At 40.0% G+C, this 24,423-nt stretch overlaps 1 protein-coding gene across 3 annotated transcripts in view; it reads left to right on the forward strand.

The window, feature by feature from the left end:
- Positions 1 to 24,423, forward strand: part of GRM1 (glutamate metabotropic receptor 1) — a 189,300-nt gene that overhangs the window by 98,097 nt on the left and 66,780 nt on the right. For all 3 annotated transcript variants that reach the window (XM_075706808.1, XM_075706809.1, XM_075706810.1), the window contains exon 3: positions 23,714 to 23,949. In XM_075706808.1, coding sequence (XP_075562923.1) covers positions 23,714 to 23,949 — 236 coding nt within the window. The remainder of the gene's footprint in view (positions 1 to 23,713; positions 23,950 to 24,423) is intronic.

Below are 24,423 nucleotides of genomic sequence, written 5' to 3' on the forward strand. Positions count from 1 at the left end.
TTATTGCAGAATTGTTTTTATCCAACCACTTTCACATTTCCACAGCTGCCCAATCCCTGCCAATGTCACATCAGTGTAGCTTGGTTGAGGTACCCAATGAATCTTTGCTGTACACTGGTGCTGGTGAGATTACCGATGTGACTGCAGTTGTTCTAGCTGCTGGGGAGCAAGGCATCTACTTGCAACCAAGGTCCAAGTGGCTCTGCAGCTATCGGTGTATGCAAAATTATGTGTTCATATTACTTATCTGGTCCATGCTGGCAAGCACCTTCACTGTTGGTGTTTGGATGTGCTATATTCATAAGACAGAAGCCAAGTACACTACTTAGCAGGCAAGGAGTGACTAATCACTGGGAAGCAGCAAGAAATGGGTTCTTAAAACATTTTCAATGTTGTGTGAACACAGCTCATCTGCTTCATCCCAAAGAAAAGGAATAAAGGCATGGGGGGGAGGGGTTTAAACTTTCTCTTTGTGCTGGACCAGAGAAGAAGAGAAGCACTTACAGGGTCAAATCAGGCTCAGCTGGCAGTTGACAACTAAAAGCCAGCTGATAATTGATGAAATTTGTCTTTGTCACCTCTCCATTGTCCGAGTTACGCTTTCCTGTGAAATTTCACTATCTACAGTATAAAGAGAGGGGGATCCAGATTTGCTCTCTTCTCACTCTAACATGCTTTCTGCACAGAACTCACTGTTTCTATTTAACAGTCTCAGGCCATACACTTTGTTCTTTGTTATTTTACTCTCAAAGGGCTGGTACATAAATTTCCCGTTTCCTTTTTTTTAGAAACAGAAACTGATCTCACCCTAAATTTTCTTTCACAGGGGTCATAACAAAAATGTTAAACTATTTTAGTAGTGCTCTACATGTTCTTGTTGGTCTTCTAAGAGCACTTCAGACTTTGACCCATTTTCCACTACTCTGCAATCCTCTAGCAGCTCTGTTGGCAATCCTGCTTCCAGTTTGCTTTCAGGAAAAAGCAGTTTCTGTCTCCTCTCCCTCTCCCCCCACCCCACCTTTCCCCCCCCCCCCCTTTTTTTTTTTTACAGAGGAACATTGTAATGGCTTCAAGCTTTCCATAAAAGTATGTTCCCAAGTTTGTATAAGATGAACAAAACAGTTTCCTGAGTCACTGCCCCTTTGCATCCACCAAATGCCATTATGCATACAGTCTGCACCTCCAGGCTTCCAAAACTCTAATGACCTAAAACTCCTGTCATACTATGACTGTATCATTTTAGATTCAGAATCAGTTATGTCTTCCATTGTATTTTTGACTAATCGAGGCAGTCTGATACTGATTTTTGTGTTTAACAAAATTTCAGCTAGTGATAGACCATTCTAGAGATGGTGCTCACACATTCAACAGCAGTAACCATACATCTCTTCTAGAGTTGCTTGTGAATATCCTTTTATCTGACTTAATGCCATTTTCCACCAGACCATTCAGTTTAGGGTGTCTGGAACTTGGTACATTACATGTTGAAATCCATAATCCTCTTCAACAGTTCTGCTTATTGGGTGGTAGACCATGATCAGACATAACAATTTCTAGGACATGTCATAGAATCATAGAATCATAGAATGCTTTGGGTTGGAAGGAACCTTTAGAGGTCATCTAGCCCAACCCCCCTGCAGTGAGCAGGGACAGCTTTAACCAGATCAGGTTGCTCAGAGCCCCGTCCAACCTGACCTTGAATGTTGCCAGGGATGGGGCCTCTACCACCTCTCTGGGCAACCTGTTCCAGTGCTTGACCACCCTCATTGTAAAAAATTTCTTCCTTATGTCTAGTCTAAATCTATTCTTCTTTAGTTTAAATCCATTATTCCTTGTCCTGTCACAACAGGCCTTGCTAAAATGATTCTCCCCATCCTTCCTATAGCCCCCTTTTAAGTACTGAAAGGCCGCAATAAGGTCTCTCTGGAGCCTTCTCTTCTCCAGGCTGAACAACCCCTGTCCTCATAGGAGAGGTGTTCCATCCCTCAGATCATTTTTGTGGCCCTCTTCTGGACCCGCTCCAGCAGGTCCATGTCCTTCTTATGCTGAGGGCCCCAGAGCTGGACGCAGTACTCCAGGTGGGGTCTCACCAGAGCAGAGTAGAGGGGCAGAATCACTTCCCTTGACCTGCTGGCCACGCTTCTTTTGATGCAGCCCAGGATTCAGTTGGCTTTCTGGGCTGCACGTGCACATTGTTGGCTCATGTCCAGCTTTTCATCCACCAGTATCCCCAAGTCCTTCTCCACAGGGCTGCTCTCAATCTCTTCATCCCCCAGCCTGTATTGATATTGGGGGTTGCCCCGTCCCAGGTGCAGGACCTTGCACTTGGCCTTGTTGAAACTCATGAGGTTCACACAGGCCCAACTCTCCAGCTTGTCCAGGTCCCTTTGGATGATACCTTGTCCTCCTGGTGTGTCAACGGCACCACTCAGCTTGGTGTCATCTGCAAACTTGCTGAGGGTGCACTTGATCCTACTGTCTGTGTCATTGATGAAGATGTTAAATAGCACTGGTCCCAGTATGGACCCCTGAGGGACTCTGCTTGTCACTGGTCTCCATGTCTGGCAAATACAGATTTAATTCTTCCCATGAAAACATTTTTATACAAATTTCTCCATGTAGCCTTATGGTAACACAAATAATAATCCAACAGTATAGTTTCTGAGATGGACTTTTTGTCACTATTCCCATGTGCAATAATACTCCATTATTTTTGAGAATTCATCCTGAGAGTGTCTCTATCAGTACGTTTCCTGGTTTATGCTGTATTTTCGATTATTTAAATTGCAACTGAGAAAAACCTACCTTATTTTGTGGTTATATTTAACCAGTGCCACCTTTGTTGTGGGCACAAATGTTATGTGACTAGTTCCTGCTATTGCCAGTTTTCCATAAGTGAACATGTAAAACCTCTTTCACCTACCCTCTTCCGCTCCGCTAATGCACAGCGATGTTCTGATTTGGTAAGTGCCCAGTATTCAGCCTGTTCTGTTAGTATCCCATTCTTCAGCTATTTTCCAAAGCATCTGAAAATGCCTAGGTCTGTGTACTGGTATCAAAATAAGATAGGAACGTCATTAACCCTGTAAGCTTTGAAAGTCTCTGTCCAAGCTTGAGTACCATTGTGTGCTCTTCTTTCTAAGTGCTTGACAGCTACTAATAAGGACTGTCAAGTTTGGCATGAATCTTCCCACAGATTTTACCATCCCTCCCACTTTGCACACCCCTTTGTCTTTTGAAGTCTGGAATAGCTTGGAGTTGACTGCCTTCTTTGTACCATGTTCTTTAGCCCTTCTTTCAAACATTTTCTGGAGCCTGAAGCTTCACATTTGTTATATAATTTGGGTCCTATTTCATAGTCCTGTCAAATGCACTTTTTAGTTTTTTGTGATGTTCCGCTGCTGTTTTCTCACAAGTCAGAACATCATCAATATAGGTTTCAATAGCTTCAGTTCCTTCAAGTAATATGTAGCACTTAGTGAAAATTCTCAGGAGTATATTTTAAGTGAAAGGAAACCTGTGAAAGTGCTACATCCTGCATAAGGCATTGAAAGAGGCTTGCCTTGAATTCCTCTTATCTAGGGAGATTTGTAAGAGGAAGGGAGATGCATTTAAATTCATAAAAAGATTAACAAGTGTCACTTCATGGAAAAAAAAATCTATTTAATTCTCTTAGATCTAAACACAAACAGTAATGCAGATTTTCTTTTGATAGTAGTACATATTCAGTGGCCTTTTCTAAACTTTCTCATCATTTGTTAACTAAATGGTTGAGTTCCTCTTGGAGTTTCTGTCTCTATTTCTGGCTTAGCGATTTCTAAATGAACAGGATCTATGGCCAGTGTACACATACTGTTAAGGACAGCTGGTCTTCTACATCACCCTTTCTGTGCTCTTTCATGACATACAGCTTCCGCATCTCATGGTGGCTGCTGCATGTTTTATATTAGATTTTGAGTTTGGGCCAAAACATTAGTTCCCACTGATTTTAATAATTGAATAAGTTTAATTTTTACTTTCAATTCAAGACCACATAGTCCCTTATTTTGGCTTCCCAATATAAGCTCTCAATTCTACTGGACTTCCCAATATGTATTTTGGTTTCTGATTCAGTTGTTTGGAGTCTCCCTTATATTCTGGTGTTACAAACTGGCCCACAGGTGCTGTCCCATTGCAAAGTCCCTACAAGCACCTTCAAGGTTACTTACCCCGACCTTGGGAGCAAGTGCAAATTTGAGAAGGAGCAGGACTGGGAATGTCACAGGGACATTGTGTCTTGGGACCATACACTTAAGAACAACCCAGACAAAAGCCATACCAGATAGCCAACATATGTGCCAGAAGACACACTGACAAGACACTGTAGACCAAGCCTATAATATATTTGAGTTCCACTGATTTAGCCTTCTGCTACATGCACGCCTGCTTAGCAGCCAATCTCATCAGAGCTGGAGATGCCACTGGTCAGTCATAGGATGCCGATGTAACCAGTGCCCTGTGCTTGCATGTCCTAATAACATTTCAGTAGCTACCACACATGGCTGCTGCTGCTTACTTGGGTCTGACATGCCTTGCCAGCCTCACAAAAGAGGCCAGAACAGCTGGATGTACTCTTTTTTTGTTGTCGTTTATAAAGGAACTGTGCTGTCCACAGCCAGGCATGCACAAGGCCACAAACTCTTAGCTAGAGATAAGGTAAACAGGAATGGACTTTATTGGAGCAATCCCTTTGCCCAAGACTATCTCCCCTGTCACTACCCAATGACCTTCTCTCCCTTTTCTTAATCACTGAGTTTCAGTGCCTAAATGCTGTAGAGAGGCCAGGTAATCTACGACCCCCACAGCTTGCTTTCTGTCTCTCACAGGAAAGAGAAATGGGCTGTGAGGGAGAGGGTCTGGGCTTCCTCCTGAGCACAGCACTCATATCCTAATGGGTTTTTTTCAGCTCGGTGACCAAAGTTCTGAAGAGGAAATACTGAAAGTCAGTCACTTCATTTTTAAAGGCCATTTAACACCAGCAAAGAGCTGGAGTCACAAAACCCAAGCACTGAAGGCAGCAATCTCCCAGTTCCCATGTGCAGTACCTCTTCAATCAGGGATGCCAAAGTGCTCAGACAGGAACATTCAGTCCAGATCTTTTTCACCTTCCCCTACCCTTTTCCCCATGAACCCAGACCTCTCTGCATGCATGGTAAGAGTTTAATGTACATTTTGAGTCAACAGGGATGAGAACTGAGCAGGGTTAGTCTGCAGCTTCGGCTGGGGCATGTTGTGCGGTGGAGATACACTGCCAGAAGTAGCGTCCTGTAGTTCCTCCTTCCATATCCCATGCAAAAGCAAATCCATTTGAACACAGAGGATGCACAGCAGCACGTGTGCTGGCACTCATTGAGGCTTGGTGACTTTTCCTGCCGAGTCCAAGGCAGGTACTGTGTGAGCTAACAGGAGCAGAGCTGAGCTGAGTGGTGAGACCTCTGTGTAGCTGGGGAACATAGGGGCTGTTCTGAAAGAAATTACTACAGTAAGTAGGTAACCAGTTTTCAGTTTTTTTTAATGAAGTACAGGTGTGTAGAAATATATATTCAAACACATACAAAACATATACAGAAATAGCAATACAAAAATTGTTAGGTCCTCTCAAGGCCAAGGAGTTATTTACAAAATTATTTACTTAAAGAATGCAATGCTCCTACAAGTGTTGTATGCTCAGGATTCTCAGTCGCTCAGGTACTAAGTAATATACATATGCCTGAAGATCAAATCAAATATGTATTAGATGTGCTGCTTCTGATTTGCATTATTTCAAATTAAATATTGAAATTCCAAAGAGAGGTTTTTTTCCTCCTAGGAACTTGCAGTATAAATTACAAGAGCAATTATTTCAAAATGTATATAAGAAATGCATATCAATAAGGTGCTGCGCATAATGAAGAATATGATTTATTCAGCCTGGCTATTTGAACATTCTTGTTTTCTGCCAAGTGGAAGGATATGACAGTAAGCCAAACAAGAACAATGTGCAAAGAAAGGAAATTACAACACATATAGAAGGAGATAGCTGGTGTGTTAAGAGAAATTGGAGAGGCTTATAAAATCACAATGAGAAAAAATAAATAGCAGGAAGGAAATAAACTTATGAATAAAGATAGAAAATAATGAGTTTAAAATGACTAAAGTAGCTGCTGTTTAAATCTATCTCAAGAGAAATGAAGATGAGGCACACAGGCATCTAAAAAGTATTGAAGGACATTGCAAATATAGCTGCTGATATAAAAGAAAGAAATCAAATGTAGAAATGAACAAATAGACAAATAATGTCAAGGATGCAAGCTGTTAGGCAGCAAAAAGAAAGATTCAAATTTATGTTTTGCATGTTAATAAATTACAATATAAAATTATACTGCGGGAGATCATTCAGGGGAGTATAAGATTCTGACAAGTCCATGTAAAGAGGGAGGGGCATGAGAAGAATTCTGGGTGTATTTCTATGTAAATGTGAGGTTTGAAATTAACAACAAATTTTTAGCACAAACTTTCCATCATGCGGCAGTGAGTGAATCCCAGAGTAAAAACAATCACTAACAGTATTTCCATCTCCTTTTACTTTCCTCCATAATTTTTAGATGTCAGACATCAGATGCACATTTGGTTCCAGACTTTATTTTGAATGAATAAAAAGAATTTTTTTTTTTTTTTATTTTCAACTGGGGAAAGTAAATAAGGTTACTCTTTATCCCAGACATTCTTGGGATATTGGAAGCTGTTGTCTTTCTGTAATGCCAGGACACCAGTGGCTGTTTCAGGTGCATGCCCCAAAGCAGTTTCCATTAAGAAGTTGAATAATTAGTGCTTTAGTAACACACTGAGGAGAAGCTGGTGCCCCGTCTTTCTGGTCTGCAAAACTGCGATGAGTCTGTAGGACCAGTCTGAAAACTTAAGGCGCTTTGTACTATGAAGATGCAAAGCTAAGATGGATTTCAAATTACTTTATATTGTCTGTGCAGTACAGATCAGCAGGTATATCTTGCATGAATATTTCTGCTATTTGTGAATAGATTTTCTGGGGAATTAACTTGAGCAAACTGTAATGAAACACTATGGTTTCTCCTAGCCCTACTGTTTTGTCTGCACTTAGCTTATTAAGTATGCTTCTCTGTCCTTGGTGGGAGGAGCAGAGCAGCCTTTTTTTGTGATTTATGGATTATTTTGTATTTTTATTCAGTTCTTATTCCTGCAGGCATGCAACCATAGAAGAATCTTCATTTCCATTTAACATAAAATAATTGTTTAGCTCTTATGATTTCAAAGAAAGCTTCAAAGAATGAAATATGTAAGCCATGAAGACTCTAAAAAGTCTCTGAAAATATTGTATATTGTAATACCTCTTAATTTGTGAACATGTCTTGCAATTTTATGTGAAGAGCCAACAATAAACACTTCAGCACTTCTAAGGATGAAGCATGGTGTCTTTTGGTACTATGCATTAGCATAGACACAGAAGAAGTTACTGTTGTGTGATAGGTAGCTTTGCTCATCTCAGTGAGGAAAGGAGTAATTTTTCCTGATTTTGTTTTTACTTTTAATAAATGATCAAATAGTAACGTCTTTGTAAAGCAGAGAATGACCAAAGTGGACTAATATTGGTTTATACTGATGAGATGGTGGGTGGTAAAGGAGGTGTCAGAGAGGAGAATGGAGCAGCAGTATCTCTTTCCATTATTGCTGAATGGGTTTATTTGGCTTTAAATGAGCTTACATTTCAATATGACAAAAAAAACAGGCCTGGTTAATTAGACTCTGGGATTTCATAAGAAAAAAGAAAAGAAAAGAGAAAAACTAATCTGTCCCTATTGAGCTTCATTACTTTTATTTTTATTTTCTTTTAAGAGAAAAAGATTTTTACAGAGAAGGCTGTCAAATTAACACTGGTATGTGCTTCTCTAAGGATTTCCTGAATATCCCATTTTAAAAGGTTATCTTATTAAACCAATTCTCATCCGACACTTCCCTGTCAAACCATCCCTGCAAAATAAACCTTGCTATTTCTGGCCATTGATTAGACAGGCACATAACAAAGGCATGCCTATCCTCATTTTGGATATTAGAAAACATAGTCCTAAGCTGGAATTCATTGATGCCTGTAGATTTTGAGTCCTGAGGTAGAGACTTCCTCACCAAGGTAATAAAAACTGAGCTAGCAAATATTACTTTCATTGTCTGCTAATTGTGCTACTTTTTTTTCCCCCAAACCCTTTCTTACCTTCCCGTTTTCTTGGCTGGCAGAATTACATGGCACACATATATAATATCTATACATGACTATAATATGACAGAAGGCTGTCTTTTTTGGGAGTGATATTTTAGTTCCATCATGATGACATACTTCCAGTTTACCTTCTATCCTCTGTGCAAAAATATAGTTTCAAAGTCAACTGTGTTCCTGGTGAAAGTGTTATGGTGTTCTAGCAGTTGCATTTTAGACAGTTCAAGCATCTCCTTGACCAGTGCTGGATCAAGTTCTAATTTTGTTAAACAGATGTATTTTTTAAAAAAAATATTCAGAATGCAAACATACATTTATTATAAGACCAATAGTAACAATAAGGAAATGTAAAATTAATATGTTTGCTGGAGTTCACATTTCTTGTAGCACAGTTAAACTTGATGTTAATGCAGCAAAGGAAATAAATAACGTTGTAGTGATCTCATTCTTTGTACTGGGTCAGTCTACCAGGGACAGTTCTCTTATTCCTCTGCCAAAACTATGTAGCTCCCGTTGATACAATGCCAGTCTTTCACAGCTAATTCTTTTTAACTGATGTGGAATCCTTCTATTTTATTGTATTTCAGTAGGGATTAAAATGTATTTTCCAGTGTGCAGTGGCTGGCTGTGCATATGGAGGAGATAGTGTCTGTCGCACAAAAAAAGTAGCTAATAAAAAATGCCATTTTCTTCTTGTAGTTGGTGAGGAGTTTTATATTTCTCTATCAATTAAATCATGGACTGGATGATCTTAAAGGTCTTTTCCAACCTAAACGATTCTATGGCAATATCTAGCGGCTTTCATCAAATGAAGTCCCATTAGCTAGACGCTGTGAAAGGGTAGAAATCATGCAGGGTAGAAAGGAAGAATAACTGGGGAGATAACAGACAAGCAGATGGGAAAGAGAAAAGCGTGGAGTCACAAGGGATTGCTTGGCCATAGCAGGAGTCAGTGTACAGGAGAGAGTAAGCAGCACTATAGCACAGCATGGGAGACTTAGTGGGCAAGTGTCACAGGATGAAAACTGATTGGCAAATAGAGTTCATCCCCATTCATGGGAATTCCCCTTTGGCTTATACCTGTGGTTACTACATAGATGATACACAGGCTACATATCTGCACAGATGTCCCATCTCCTCCCTCTTCCCCTGGTAACAACTGCAGAGCGAAGTTCACTGCACAAATTTTAAAAATATATGGCTATTTCTAATTAATTAGTAAACAAAGTCTGATTGTCAATAAAGGTTAATCTGCTGAGAGCTGTATTTTTACTTCAGCTAAGTAAAAACATAATGCTGCTGGTTTTTTTCCTGTTCTTTCCGTCAGCATTATTTCCTAAATGTTGTCAAATGGGGCATTGGTTAAATATTTTTCCTTTCTTACAACTGGAAATAGGATTAATACTTATTGGATGGATTATGAACTATTTATATTTCCATCAGCATCAACTGTCCTGTCCTACTTTACCTTCCTTTTCCCCCTTCTCCATTAGTTACAATGTCTCTCGGAAAATTATGGTATTGCCAATGTATTTATATATCTGTATTTATATATTTATACACCCTTCTTAGTTAAAAACTCTCAAAGTATCTTCACATCCACATTCTTTCCCAAAAGTTGTGTGCTTTGCCTGCCATGGACCTTCTGAAAAGGTGATGACACATGATGAAATTGATCTTGATATTATCCTCATATTTCTTCCTTTCTCTAACTGACCACTATTTACTAATGCTGAGCAATCTCATTTATTTTCTGTTGTATCCCTCAGATAAGTAAGTGTTACCAGACCACAGTTAGAGGATTCAGAATCAATCCCATGGAATTCACTATGGATAAGTCATTTGCTCCATGTAGAATATCTGGTCCCTCAAGGCGAAGGCTATTATAAGACTGTCCTCCGTGTCCACTCCTTTTGCCTGGATACATTAAGCCTACCCATGCTTTAGTTCTCAGTGAGGTGGGAAATAATGTTTTTAATGCACCAGGAGTCAAGTAGAGAGGAAGGTAGAGGACTAAGCACAGGTGGCCATCAGTAGAAGGTAAAAGACACCGTGGAAAACTCAAAACAATTTTCGTTCCCAAGACAGCAGGAAGCAGGTGAAAGCGCTGTGCCTGTTTGGCTTTTAATCACATCCTAGGTTTCTCCTGAGGTGGTACCAACTGTGCAATCTTCCTTTATTTACAGCTCTTAGGTCATAATAACCAAAATCTATAGAGCTCTTTTTCTGGCTCTGTCGTCTCCATTAATTTTTCTTCCTTCATCTCTTCTATCTTTTTGTGAGCAACAGTGCTTGTATCCAAACTATTCAAAGATTCAGACTGCTGTTCTTACATTTGCCCCACAACAGTATTTTTATTGAAAAAGCCATTGTCCTTTATTTTTTCCACTGTTCTGTTTTGTTTGGTTGTTTTTTAAATGTGCATGTGACTCACCTTGGTGTCTGTAGGTTTTGTTGTTTTTTCAATGGATGAATACAAGAAAGTACTTTTTATTTCCAATGCTTCTCCAGAAATAACCATTTTTTTTCTGGTACTCATGTATAAACATGGTTTTAAGAATTTGCTTTCAGATTTTATTGATAGAGGTAGACTAGATTTAGTTTCTTTGAGATGGATTCTTAACCTTTCACATATCATTCAACCACAAAGTAAAAGGAAATAACAATACTGGGGATATGTCATCTCCCCCATGGCTTTGAATTTCCTTTTCTTTCTGATCATCAGGAAAGGGCAATTAGTCCAGTTTGTTGTCATGAGGGTCATTCTCTCTTCTGTCTGCACATGTATTGCATGTCTGTGGTGGCTATAGCAATTTTATTTGTGGAGCAGAAACATAAAGAAAGCAATGTTTCATCTTTCAATTTAAGAGATTGTAAAAATCTCTAAAAAAGGCTGAAAACAGAAGGCATGCTTCTGCTGTGGCATCAGTCAGCTCTTCCATTAATGCCATCAGATGCTCACCCCAGTGAACTCAACTCTTGGCTGAACCTGGCCACAACTTCTGGGTCTACCCGGCTCGCCTGCCTTGGGCACAGTCGGACTGAGCGCTGGCTGGCAAGGCTCTGTCCTGCCCTGCCCTGGGGTCCCCCTTGGCTCCCGGCTCCCCAGCCCCCAGGGAGCAGCTGGCCCATGCAGCACCCTGACAGTGGTCTGCAGTTGAAGCTATTTGGCTTTTACTCTTCCACCTTTCCTTGCCCATAAACACAGCAATTTTACTCAAGTGAAGTTTCTGCACAGTACTTTTCAGATTTTCTTTGCATATCTCCTGCTACTGCCTGAAGCAAAGTGACAATTATCTATATTATATGAGTCCATACCCATTCCTCTTCCCTGGCTGGATTCATGAATGGAAAAGGAAAAATATTTCTCTCTCACTGTGTCACGTAAGAGGAAAGGCAGCTAACACACTCTTTCCTGATTGTGCCCTTGTGCAAAAGCCAGACAAAATCAAGTTCTATGTTCAAAAAGCTTACTTCAGTTTTCCATTAGTAAGTTGTGACATCATCACTAATTAATAAAATTTGATCCTATGAACACTTTGATTGTTCTGGGGTCAATAGATTAATAAAATATGAAAGAAGTTTTGGCATCCTAAATAAAAACATTAAAGCTTAACTTACAGTAGCAGTTTTTGTTGTCTCCCCAGTTACATGACTCGTACTTTCTCTAAGGACCCAAAGACAGTGACAGGAATGAGGCAAATTACTTGAAGGGAGATTGCATAGGTGATATACCTTGCTGAGCTATAAGATCTCCAGGGGTCCCTTCCAACCTAAATTATTCCATGACTGCATAAATAAAGGACAAAAGCATAGCCACTACATCAGAAGCAAAGCCCCTCCCACCCCCATCCTTTCTTGGGAAAAATGAGCTAAGAGGAGTTTCCATCAGGAAAATACCTGATATCAGAAAAGATATCCATACCTATTGCCTGGAAGAAGTCTTCCAATTCAAGTACAACTTGTGATCTAGAAGGAAAACAGCTGCCCCCTCAATCTCCAGTACAGAATTAACAACAAATAATTATTTGTTTTGTCCATTTTGAAATTAATCTGATTATATTGTGCATTAATTTGGTGATTTGGTAATTTAGACACTTTGAGGAATGGAGGCCGCCTCAGTTGTGACTTTGCTGCATTTTTGTATTCTTATTTAGTCTAATGAAATGTCAGTAGTTCATTCAATGATACATTTACTTAGCTGTACATTGTCTTGACCATACAAACAGTATATGGAACTATTTTACTCCTGTGATTTTAAGCATGTTTCAAGTACTTATAAGAATACATGCAGTCTGAGCAAGATTTTGGCAAATCACTCTAGTCTTCTTCTAAATGTATCTCTGTTCACTTCACAATTTTTAGTAATGTTTATAACAGATTAGTGAGTTTTACCCTTTTTTTCATAATATCTTCAATATACCTTTCTGATTAGCATAACTTACAATGAAACCTATCACTTTTAGAAAATCTTCACTTATGTTCTTCTCTCAAACACTTGGATAAGTCTGCATATTAATAAATATTTTAACAAAAAAAATTAAAAAAAGATTCGATAGGGGCTTTTTCTAATTCCTAGATAGTCAGCCTGGTAGGCAGGTACTGCTGTATGCAAACTCTATATTTAAGTAAGCATCTTACTACAGCTATTCCATGCCCTGGATGCCACAAAATGAGGTTACTGCGAGATGCAGTGTAATACCATTCAACTGCTGCACACTATCAGGAGACTGTGTGCACCTTTTCCTTACATCAGTGAGTATCTGCCGTCCTAGCTCTCTCAGTGATGCCAGCATGATACTTAGAAGGAGTAACACTTGAACAATCTTGTTGTGGTTTAGCCCCAGCCAGCAACTCAGCACCACGCAGCCGCTCGCTCACTCCTCCTGTCCCGGTGCGATGGGGGAGAGAATTGGAGGAGTAAGAGTGAGAAAACTTCTGGGTTGAGATAAGAACAGTTTAATAATTGAAATAAAGTAATAATAATAATAATGATGATGATGATGTTAATAATAATAATAGTAATAATAATAATAATAATAATAATATACAAAGCAAGTGACGCACAATGCAATTGCTCACCACCCGCCGACCGATACCCAGACAGTTCCCAAGCAGCGATTGCTGCTCCCCGGCCAACCCCCCCCAGTTTCTATACTGAGCATGACGTCTTATGGTATGGAATAGCCCTTTGGTCAGTTTGGGTCAACTATTCTGGCTGTGTCCCCTCCCAGTTTTCTTGTGCACCTGAAAAGTCCTTGACTAGCATAAGCAGTACTTAGCAACAACTAAAACATGAGTGTGTTATCAGCATTCTTCTCCTACTAAATCCAAAACACAGCACTATGCCTGCTACTAGGAAGAAAATTAACTCTATCCCAGCTGAAACCAGGACAAAACTGAATAATAAATTTACAGTCTAGTCTTTAATAAGCATTTCAACAAGATGGCACATTTCAGTGGTTCCTCTGAGCATGATACTTCATCATTTCCAGTTATTTTCTGGGCATATTTTGATTTAATGTGAATTGGATACCAGACACCTAAATGCCTAAAAGGCTGCTACTGTCCTACTGTAGCTCTGCTTGATAAGGCAGATGCTTTTAAGGCGTAGAGGTTAGCTGGGTGATGTTGAACTAAGTTTGGTTTAGACAGGAGACAACTGTACTTAGATTTCTTATTTCATATCTGTGCAGCTACATGAATAAACATTTTTGACTTTAAGACAGCAATAAGTGCAGAAGAGTAAAACATTAATAGTTTTATATATTTTTAAAGTGCTCTATAATGGTTGCTTTGGGTCAAATATAATAGTATTGCCTGAACAAAGTGGATTATTAAAAAAATATTCAAGGCATTACACCTATTTTAATGTTCAGTAACTCTCTGTGAAAAGATTGCCTAATTTTCAGGTGAATTAATTATTCAAATTATTCATTGGTTTCTTGGTTTGCAAGTGGTTCATGAGCTGTTCATTGCAGACACAATGCAATGCTGTGTTAGTAGGTTACTGAAGATTAATGATTTTACTTTATTTATACTATGAAAACCTTAAAGTATTACTTGACTCTCTCACTGTAACGGTTTAGGTGCTTAAGTAAGTCTCTAGCATAGTATGAATTGGATATTTTCCATATCAAAATATAATTTCAAATGAACAATTTATGAATATTTGAGTGGAAAGTATCTTATTCATAAACATTCATAGTAACCTGAATGTTCAAGTATCCACAGAAAGTGAAAAAGAAAGAATGGCAGATATGGCCAAATTTAAAATAGCTTTGGTAGAAACAGAAACAGCTGTTTATGGAAATATTCTTCTACTAACATGTTAACTTTGATTATTAGCTTCACAATTCTGGTGATTTAATCATGGGTTTCATCATATTTCACCTTTTGTTTTCCATTTTATTCAATCTGATGTTTTGAAGTCCATGTTAGCATGCTTTGGTATGGAATGGGTAGCATGCTCTTATCTATGGCTACCAGTTCTTCTGCAGGCATGGTTTTGTTGAAGGGCTATCAAAGCAATGAGCAATTCCTGCATAAATATATGCATAAAGGTTGTTTTCAAGCATGAGTGTGGAAATAGCATACCAGAAACCTTGTACAGATCTGCACATTTGAAATTTGATTTCCATTGAAAAAAGGCCTATAAACTCTGTGTATATATCTCTTAAGCATTATTATATGAGATGGTTACAGTAAGGGATGGTTTGAGGGAGTCACATTAGAATATAAACTACTGAAAGAAAGTTCTGGACTATCCTATGAAAGTCAACATCTTGGAGAAATCTAAAGGCTGGAATTAAAGGTATTTGAGCTCAGCACAGTTTGTGTGAAAACAGAGATGGAAATGTGATTCTAAGATGTTTCCCTATTTCCCTGTTCCTCAACACCTCAACAAACAAAACAAGGAGAGAAGAAAGGAAATGTACTTCTTTTTCTGCTTGCGGTTAAGGAAGACATTTATGAATTAATCTTTTAGGAAGTGCAACAAATTCACATCCAAGCATCCAGCAAGCTTTGCTGGAGTTGCATGGAGCAGAGACAGCATGTCTTTACCTGTTCTCTTTCCTGTATGTATACCTGGACCTTTCCGTGTACTTCTAGGCGGTTTCCCCTCCATATGGTATCTCCCTTTCCAGTCCTTCAGATCTGGCCCTGAGACTTGAGTAGTTTGTAGCTGGCTGAACCAGAGGTAGGAAGCACTCTATTCCCTTTTATGCCTTTGCATGGTTGCACAGGAAAGACCCCAGTCTCTAAGACTCTCAGACAGGATGAAAGTCTTAACAAGAATATTTCCTTCTATCCTCCCTGAAAAGGGACTACAGCTGAGATCTCCGTGGCAGGAACTACCTCTTTCTATCCACATTCACTCTTCAGTGGAGTCTTCTTGCACATAATTTGCAGCACAGCAGCAGCAAGGGGATAAAAAAAATCCCCAGGAACTGGTACGGAGAAGCAAAGATAAACCTCTCTGTTTTCAGATTTGGGTGTATTAGTAAGATATTAGAAATTTTGGATTTGACTGCACGTATTGGAGCTCAGGAGCACCTTATATGAGGCACAATGCTAAGATTAAGGCTTCCTATTTGTGCGTGTTTGTTTAAAATTGGGTACTCTCCTCCTCCCTACACACATGCTTTCATTAGGAAAAGATACTGAGCTTTCATGATGCCCCACGTTGTGAATTTCAATATGCAGAGCAAGGATTCAATCCTCTTAACAGTCTGGAGTGAAAGTATGCGTACACCTTTTGGAAAATCAGCTATTGCCTTAGAGAATATATGTGTGGTTGCTGATTTTCCAAGATATGTACCATTGTGCACCCTTGAGAATGGTAAAACCTTTCCTGCGTGAAAGCAGCAACTACATTTACAAAAAGCTGCACATGCCAACTGTGTCAAGAATCTTCACAGTAAAGACTCCCCAAGAAAATGCCTGCATGACAGGCAGTTAAATTACATTATGTAAATTGCATGCAAATATATGCACTGCATATGATAATTAAAACCTTCCTAAATACATATTTGCAAAATACAATCCGTCATGGTCCATGAGGTTATAATCTACATTTTTTAAATGAACGGTGCAAAAACTCTGAAAATTCACGCAAAAGTGAATTATAATAATTTGAAACATAATGACCTATCATTAATCAACTTAGGCTCTTAACAGAGTGTCACTTATTCAAAAAATATCCACTGATTCACTAAATAAAAATTGGAAGCCCTTGTGAACAATTTGTGCTTGCACAAAGTGTAAGAACTAATGTGCTACTGCGACTGTGCCCCTTCCATAATCATGGATGGGAAGTGAAAAATTGCGTATGCAATGTTATGAAACAGAACCTGGCAAGAACGGAAAATTTACTAAGAAACATGACAAAGTGCTTGCAGAAAGTGGCCTTGGGAATTATTTTAATTTCATCTTTCAATTTCTCTAAGAAAATAGCACCTCCTGTAGGACATTAGAGTTCAAACAATGATGGGTACAGGTAACTGTCTCAAAGGGAACAGCGTTAACTGATAAATCATACCGGTCTCTTTCTGAGTTACGCTGGGGGTGTCTAGAGACGCCCAGCCCAAGTCCTGACTAGGTTTGACATGCTCTTCAATCTATAGTCCATGGCAGGATTACAACCCACAGTGGCATAGTAGCACTGTGTGAGTTATGAATCTAAAATCAGTAACTGCACAGTCTGGCACCAAATGCTCTTCTTGTACCTTCTCTTGTGTGTGGGGGAGATTATCAAGGCAGCAATCTTCTCTCTCCTTCTTATTTTCCATTGCCCTCCCAGAAGGAGTTTCAGTGGTTTTCTCCTCCTGCTTCCAGTTTGCAGAGCTGATATTCCCATGATGCTTTCATCTGATTTGAGTCAGGACTGACCTATGACAGTCAACAACTAGGAGAAATCTAAAGGCTGGAATTCAAGATACATTTGAGCCCAGCATGGTTTGTGGGGAAAGGGAACAGGTAGAAATCTCACAGTACCTTGTGATGCCTGCTGCAAAAGACAGGCAGCTGGAGAAGGTGATGACTCCTGCCTACCTCCATCTATGCCTGCAGGAGCAGAACTACTGGCCTAGAAACCCCCTTCTTTTTCTTTCAGCTGACAAGATTTAGTGAATTTGATTCTTTTGGTTTTAAGGAGGTCAGCAAGCCTCAGGTTACAGCATGACAGTATACAGCCTTTCAGCCTGGTCTTGCCAGCAGTGAGATACAGGCTTATCTGTAGCTATGGGACTAATCTCCTAAGATTGCCAGGACTTGTCACACATGTAAAGTAAAACTATGCTTTTTAAGAATTCATGGTTTGGCAACTGAGGAAAGCTCTCCCACTTTTCAATGCAAGTATGTAGTACTGATAAATTAGCAGAATGAATGAGTGCAAAAATGTCCTTTTTTTCTCATGTTTGAAATAATGCTCATTAACAATAATGATCAGCACCTTTCAGCTGACATTGGTGACCACTGGGATTGACTGATAATGCATAAGTCTAAGGAGGAAAGTCACTTTGCCAGTTGCTGACTTGTGACTATTGGACAGTTTCAATTTTCTTTACATGGCATCTTCCGTTTGAGGCATGTGTTACACAGACGCTGAATATCTTTGGTGGAGTTCCTTATTGCCAGAGAATAGGTCCATCCTCCTTCACAATAAGCTAATTGTGTTTTTTCTTTCCAGTACATCAGGCTGGTGAAATAAAGAATTCTTTTAAAAGTCTGCTCCCAGAAGAGGGCAGCTAGGCAGCCAGCTATAGTACTGTTTGCGAATTACTCCGGGCCTGATTCTGCCACCTGTGCTCATATCAAGTAGCAACACTGATTTTTTTGGTGGAGCTGCCTATGAAATTATTCCACCTGCCACACTGGTACTTTCTGGGTTGGCCTTATGCCGAGCACTGCGTTTCTCTCTGTTCTGGCAGAAGAGCAGGCAGGAGGCTGTTACAGTCGTACAACTGCTGCACACAGGCAGGAGAATCTGTGCTGTATTTTCCAGTGGGGTGCTGTCAGAAAAGATTTTTATAAAAAGAGAAAATGGAATTTTCAGGCTGCCAGGTCTGACCAGCTCTGGAAATCCAGAGCACTGGCATTTATCAAAACCGAATAACAAATTACTTAAACTCCACTTATCACTATTTATGGGTTTGTAGCATTTTGAAATGCCTCTAAATAAGCAGTGTCTGAGCCTCTAAATAGCAGTGTCTGACCACCACACAGAAAGAAGGCTTTGCAAAAAGCACTTTCCAAGTAAAATGTCCAGCCTTTTATATAATCCAGCATACAATAATTGTCCTTAAAAATAAAGATATTGACGTATATAACAAAATGACATGGCACTTTATTGAATGTTGAATTCTTTGAGTGGTGCTGTCCTCATATTTAAATCTATGAGAAGTTTAACATAACAGCAGGCCAGCTGGCAGCCTTGAGAGCAACGGTAAGAAGGCATTCAGAAACATGCTCTCTGGGGATGTATATCGACGTGACAAGGAAAGTATATTGACATGGGCTTTAGTTTTATGGAAAGGAGAGAAAAGCAAGAATATAGACTCTGATCCTTTTGTGTGGCAGTTATGGTCACCTGGGGCCCTGCTGCCCTACCTGAGTGGGATATCTGCAGGCAACCTCTGTGAAGGCTAAAAGTTTGAAACTAACATTTCCAATTTACATAGGTATAGCTACATGTAACTTTGTTTTCAAAGTGGATAAAAATATCCACTAGCACAGGAACAGAACCTATCCAAAAAAAAAAGATGGAAATTATTTTAATATGATTGATTGATTTGCTTTTATAATGACAAGAATATCTGCTGTAGGCAGAAGGATTATTGCAAAAATAATTCGTTTAGCATTTATAAAGGGCTTTTTGCTCTTAATTTCTTTTATATATTTTATGACTTGGCCAACACAGCATAAAAAAACCTTATCATGAATGCAAAGTTCTTAAGAAAACATTACCTTAGCTAATGCAAAGGAGTTGACAAAGCTGCCAATGATGCAGCCCTCCAGACAGAGGAGGCTAAATCGGTTGCCTTCTACAGATTTGGTCTGTTGGATCAAGCCTTGTAAGGGTGCAGGGATCAAATTGCCAGTCAGTGCCCACAACTGACAAATGCATTTCATTTTGTTTACCTGTGAAAGGATGCTACCTCCTACAATAATCACAGGGCAAGTAGTCTTCGTAAACAACAGTATGTTTTCTTTTTGCATGTTTGGTTATTTGGAAAAAGCATCTGGAATAGTAATGCTGTGAGTGCTGTGCAGGGAAGCAGAGCAGAGCTGCTGTTGCATAGTTTAAGAGTTAAGTCCTGAGGAGATGAAAATAGAAAGCCTGATTGCTGGTTGTCTCATCAGCCCTTGTGAAAAGCAGCTGACAGTGTTCATGTTTGGAAGAGGAGAGGAAATCGGAAATCCATTACATTTCTCCTGGTATTTCAGTCACAGGAATATATGTGTCTGCAGTTCAGAAAATACAGAGAGGTTAAGATGCTGAAGCCACAATTCAGAAATGTCCATTGTCACACATCAGCAGAGTAGTAAACTGGTTAAGAAAAAAATAGCTTTGTTTCTTCAAACTCAGTTTGCGATAGTGGAAAATAGGACTTCTGAAGCTAGGTGGGGTAGCTCTGGGCTTTTTCCCTTTCTGCTTGTTTTTTGTTTGTGACTGAATGCTGGAATTTGGATTTGGCAGCATGAATGTCAGCCACCAGACTGAGACTTGGGCCGAGATTAGCTTGCAGAATATCAGAGACCGTTTTGACTGTGATAAACACCACAAAACTCTAACAAAAGCAGTTGGTTCTTTCTCTCCTAAGAGCGAACAGAGTGATTGCTGGTTTGACACCCACATGCTTGTCCCTCCCTCACTGTTTCTGTCTTCACACTTTAAACGCCCTCACAGAGCTTCAGAACAACTGTTGCACAAGACAGCCGGCACGTTTCAAGGCCAGAAAGTCACACAAAACCTACAATGGACACTCATCAGGGAAGGCAGTTTGGGTGATGGATATTGGGCCACCTCCTGAAATCTGCAGAAAAGGCACACAGAAAGATGTTTTTGCAAAAAGTGGTATGTGTTGTGCTACTTGCTACTCAGCAGGATAAAAGAAGGAAAGTAGGTGGAAAATGCTTAGTTCTGACAACAAAAGAATAGTATGCACTGCCTTTTTTAATGAGATTTCATTTTTCTGTTGAATCAGCTATTGGTCTTGTGATTCTGTCACTGAAATGCACACTGTCATCTGGACTTCAGTATCGTGCTGTTGCCCAGCATTAGAAATGTCAATTTTTTTTAACATTGTTTTCTGGAACACTATCCATTTATTCATATGGCACTAAGGATGCACAGTTCCCAGAATTTTTTTTTTTTTTTTTAAATATACAAAGTAAAAAGGAACACAGACAGAGATTATAACAAGATCTTAGGTCTTTGATAATCCTCCCACAGCTGCTGGTAGGGCTGCATGGCCCCCTTAGGGCACCTTTCAGTACAGCCAGCCTGCAGCCGCCAGGATGGCAGGGGTCCCCTAAGAGACCAGAGGACTCCTTTTTGCTTCCTTGACTTAACTGAAAGTAGAGCAAAGCTACCATATGAACTTCAACACGTATGAACTTTTTTCTCTGATTCCAGTGCCTTTTCTTCACATTTCACTGCACACAAAAGTTATCAGACAGATTTAACAATTTGAGGAAGTTGAAGAAAGAATAAAAAACATTTGGGGCCAGAAAGAGACAAAGAAACATTAGGTGACAATCTGTGTTCCAATTTAGGGGGACTTTTCCATCAGCTGCCCTCAGAGAACTCGAAATACATTTTCTCTTGCCTTTGCAGAATTGCTCTGCTTTGCCTTCAGAGTGAATGTGGCAATTTTCCAAGCCAAACTTACAGGGGAGAGGAAATAAATCACTCTAATGTTTGGCTGGTAGGAATTCAAGCAGTAGAGAAACTACCTCCTTTCTAGAAAATCTTGTAAAAAATGGCCCAATTTACTTAATCTTTTCGACTCACTAATGTTTCTGCTTGAGTCTACAGTTTGCAAGCCATAAACATTGTGACAAATAATGAAGTAATCATGCAATTAGGACTCAATTACTTATGCTGTAAGAGTGACCTCTTGCTTGTTTTTCCCCCACATAAGAAGAAATATTTATTTTGTCTTTTTCTCCCCTCTGGTGCTAGTTTATGGCTTGAATTATGTGAAATCCAGAAAGTTCGTTCTCCTGGTTTTACCTTTGTAGGGTTATCTAGACTGTGATCTGTCATGAAGCAGTCAGGGTGCATGGTACATTTTACTAGTTGCCCTCAGCACATGGACAAGTGAGGAGTGGGGGGTTGCAGAGAGGATGAGCTGTGGTTTCTTTCCTTCTCCAAAACTCAAGGCAGTCTAGTGGGGCAGGGAGCAGGAATGGATAAATTTTGGCTTTGGAACTCTGTGTACTCCTGTGGCAATTCAAGAGGCCAAGGCTGTGCCACGTAGTTATAATTCAGGCTATACTGGTACAAGGGCAGGACCTGAGTAATCCACATCACTGGCTGTGGGAAGAGGTGACCCAGTAGATGATGCCGAGTTCAGCCTGGCAGAGAGAGTACCGCATCATGCCCACCCCTGTTCCACAGCGGGACTGTCCAGCCATCGCTGTCTCCCTCTGGTGACCTACTGCCTGCGTCTCCCCCTGCTCTTCATTCTCATACCGCGTGTGAGATGCACCATGCACACCCATGCATCTCATGTTGCTTGGCTATATGTAGATATTCGTCAGTGGCTTGTAAGTTCAGAAATTTTGGGTAGTTTTACTGCAAGGCTTTGGCAAAGGGGGAAACAAAGAAGAAATCCTGGCTTGAAGGTGCCTTTTAGTGCCATCTTAAAGTACAGCTTTGCGGGTCCCCAGGGCCATGTTGAAAGGAATCTGTTGATCATTCAGTCAGTGGGCTGCCAGATGTCTCATATCTTAAATATCTTCCTGTAATAGAGGCTTGGGTCGTGTGTGCCATAGAGAAAGCATTCAGTACATGGGCTTTCCTGTATTTCCATGGAGACCTGCCATTTTTTTCCAGGTGCTTACAGCACAGATGCAGCAGTTAATGTGAATGTCAGCTAAACCATGCAGCTGTTCAGTCTGGTGGCTGGGGACCAAAGATTCTCATGTGCCCAATGCATAGTCACTTTACACCTGTTTGACTAGGACTGTGACAGAGCTTGCTACTTCAAATCTTGTCTATTCTCCGTTGTGGAGTCCCAGACACATCTATGCTGAGTGTCTTATAAATGCCCTCAGCTGGTATGGTCTGCACCCTGACACTCTTCTCAAGGCTATGTGTAAGAGGCTCCCAGCAAGGACAGCCTTTCAGTCTGTTTGGAGTTCAGGATGCAAGCCTCTTTTGGGTGAAATGGAGACTTCTCTCAGTGTTCAATCACATTTTTCCTCTTGAGCTCTTTGCTGCTGAAGTGCTTCATCTGTCTGCTTTTCACAGCAGCAGTGCCACTGATTTGATTCTGAGTGGACAGAGCTACATCTGAGATGTCAGAATCGATTTCTCTGATCTCATGACATGCCCAGCATATTAAAATTAAGCAATGGCTGACTTATATTTGCACTTAAACTAAACCGTAATAGCACTGTTCTTAGGGGACCCTAATAAGAACTGGAGAATGACACTAAATCAATGGACTTCTTGTTAAAAGAACTAAACTAAAACTCAGATGCTAAGCCCAATGGACTTTTTCAAACCTGTTAAAATAGACTTTCCATGAAGTAATATTGTCAAGAAAGAATTTTATCTTCAGGTTTTGGAAAGTAACTCTTACCTGAATAAACAGAGAAGTAAAACAGAAATCCATTGATTGTGTAAAAAAAAGGAGAAAAAAGAGCATGTTATCACAAACCCCACGCAGGGCGAGAATAGCATGTGGTTTTCTTTTTAGTTTGGTCAACTTTATCACATATTCGTATTCCATTCTCTTGGAACACAATGCATTTCTCACTTTATGTTTGATTTGAATTACTCTTCTAGCTGTAAGATCCATGAATGCTGAGATCTATTCTGCAAAATGCCCAGGATCCTGGCTCAGTTTCCTTTCCATCGATATTAACTCCTTCAGTTTCCACCCCTTACAGGATAGCCTAAATAAGGCAGAATCCCTTCATACATAAAGACATCTCACCAGAAGCTATGCCCAAAAAGCCCTTCCCAAGGGACAAGGATAAACCCTCATCATTCCAGATGAGTTGATGAAGACTCTGCATGAAATGTGTCAGACTGCTCATTACAAGTCTCCATCACTGTGCTTTCTTCTTTCCCTCTCTGCATGAATTTTAGACATACCTTTAGATTCCCCCTTACTCACTTGCTTCCGAGGGTGCTGGCCTGCCTTTGGCTGGTTGCTTTTTCAAAACAAGCTTCCTGGTTTTGTGTAATAAGTGGTTTTTTACCTCTTTCAGTGATGGCTGGGCAGACAGAGATGAAGTCATTGAAGGTTACGAACCTGAAGCAAATGGAGGCATCACTATCAAACTGCAGTCTCCAGAGGTCTTGTCGTTTGATGACTACTATCTGAAGCTGCGTCTGGACACCAACACCCGCAACCCCTGGTTTCCTGAGTTCTGGCAGCACAGATTTCAGTGCCGCATCCCAGGGCACCCGCTAGAGAATCCCAACTTCCAGAAGAACTGCACTGGTAACCTGTCAACTATTTTCCTGTTTGAATCTGTGCTCTGGCAAAAATATGTCTTTGGCAGGGGTTTTGTGTTGGGTTTTGTTTTGGTTTTTCTTTTTTAGAATATATAAGTCACCAGTGAAAATTGCCAACCCCAAATTGTACAGATATAAATCCCAGCTCTGGCGGGACTATGTCTGGCACTGGTTGCACAGCTTCCTCTCAGTTTAGTTCTGCTTTATTATAGAGCAAATTGTTCCCTTTCCATGTTTTAGGGCTATGCTGAGGCTGACAAGGTTGTCCAAGTTTGTAACATGGATTATAAAAAATAAGTAACGATTAAATTTTAACAAAAATAGGAACAAATTTAAACTTTTTTTCTCAAAGCCAGCTTTTCTGATCAGCTGAATAATCAGGAAATTCACAGAAAATATTATGGCAGAAAAAAAATTTTAAGGAAAATTGATGAGTCTTAAAATTGGCCAGTCATCTGCT

Source organism: Pelecanus crispus, chromosome 3 (genome assembly GCF_030463565.1).
Source record: "Pelecanus crispus isolate bPelCri1 chromosome 3, bPelCri1.pri, whole genome shotgun sequence".
NCBI classification, from domain to species: domain Eukaryota; kingdom Metazoa; phylum Chordata; class Aves; order Pelecaniformes; family Pelecanidae; genus Pelecanus; species Pelecanus crispus.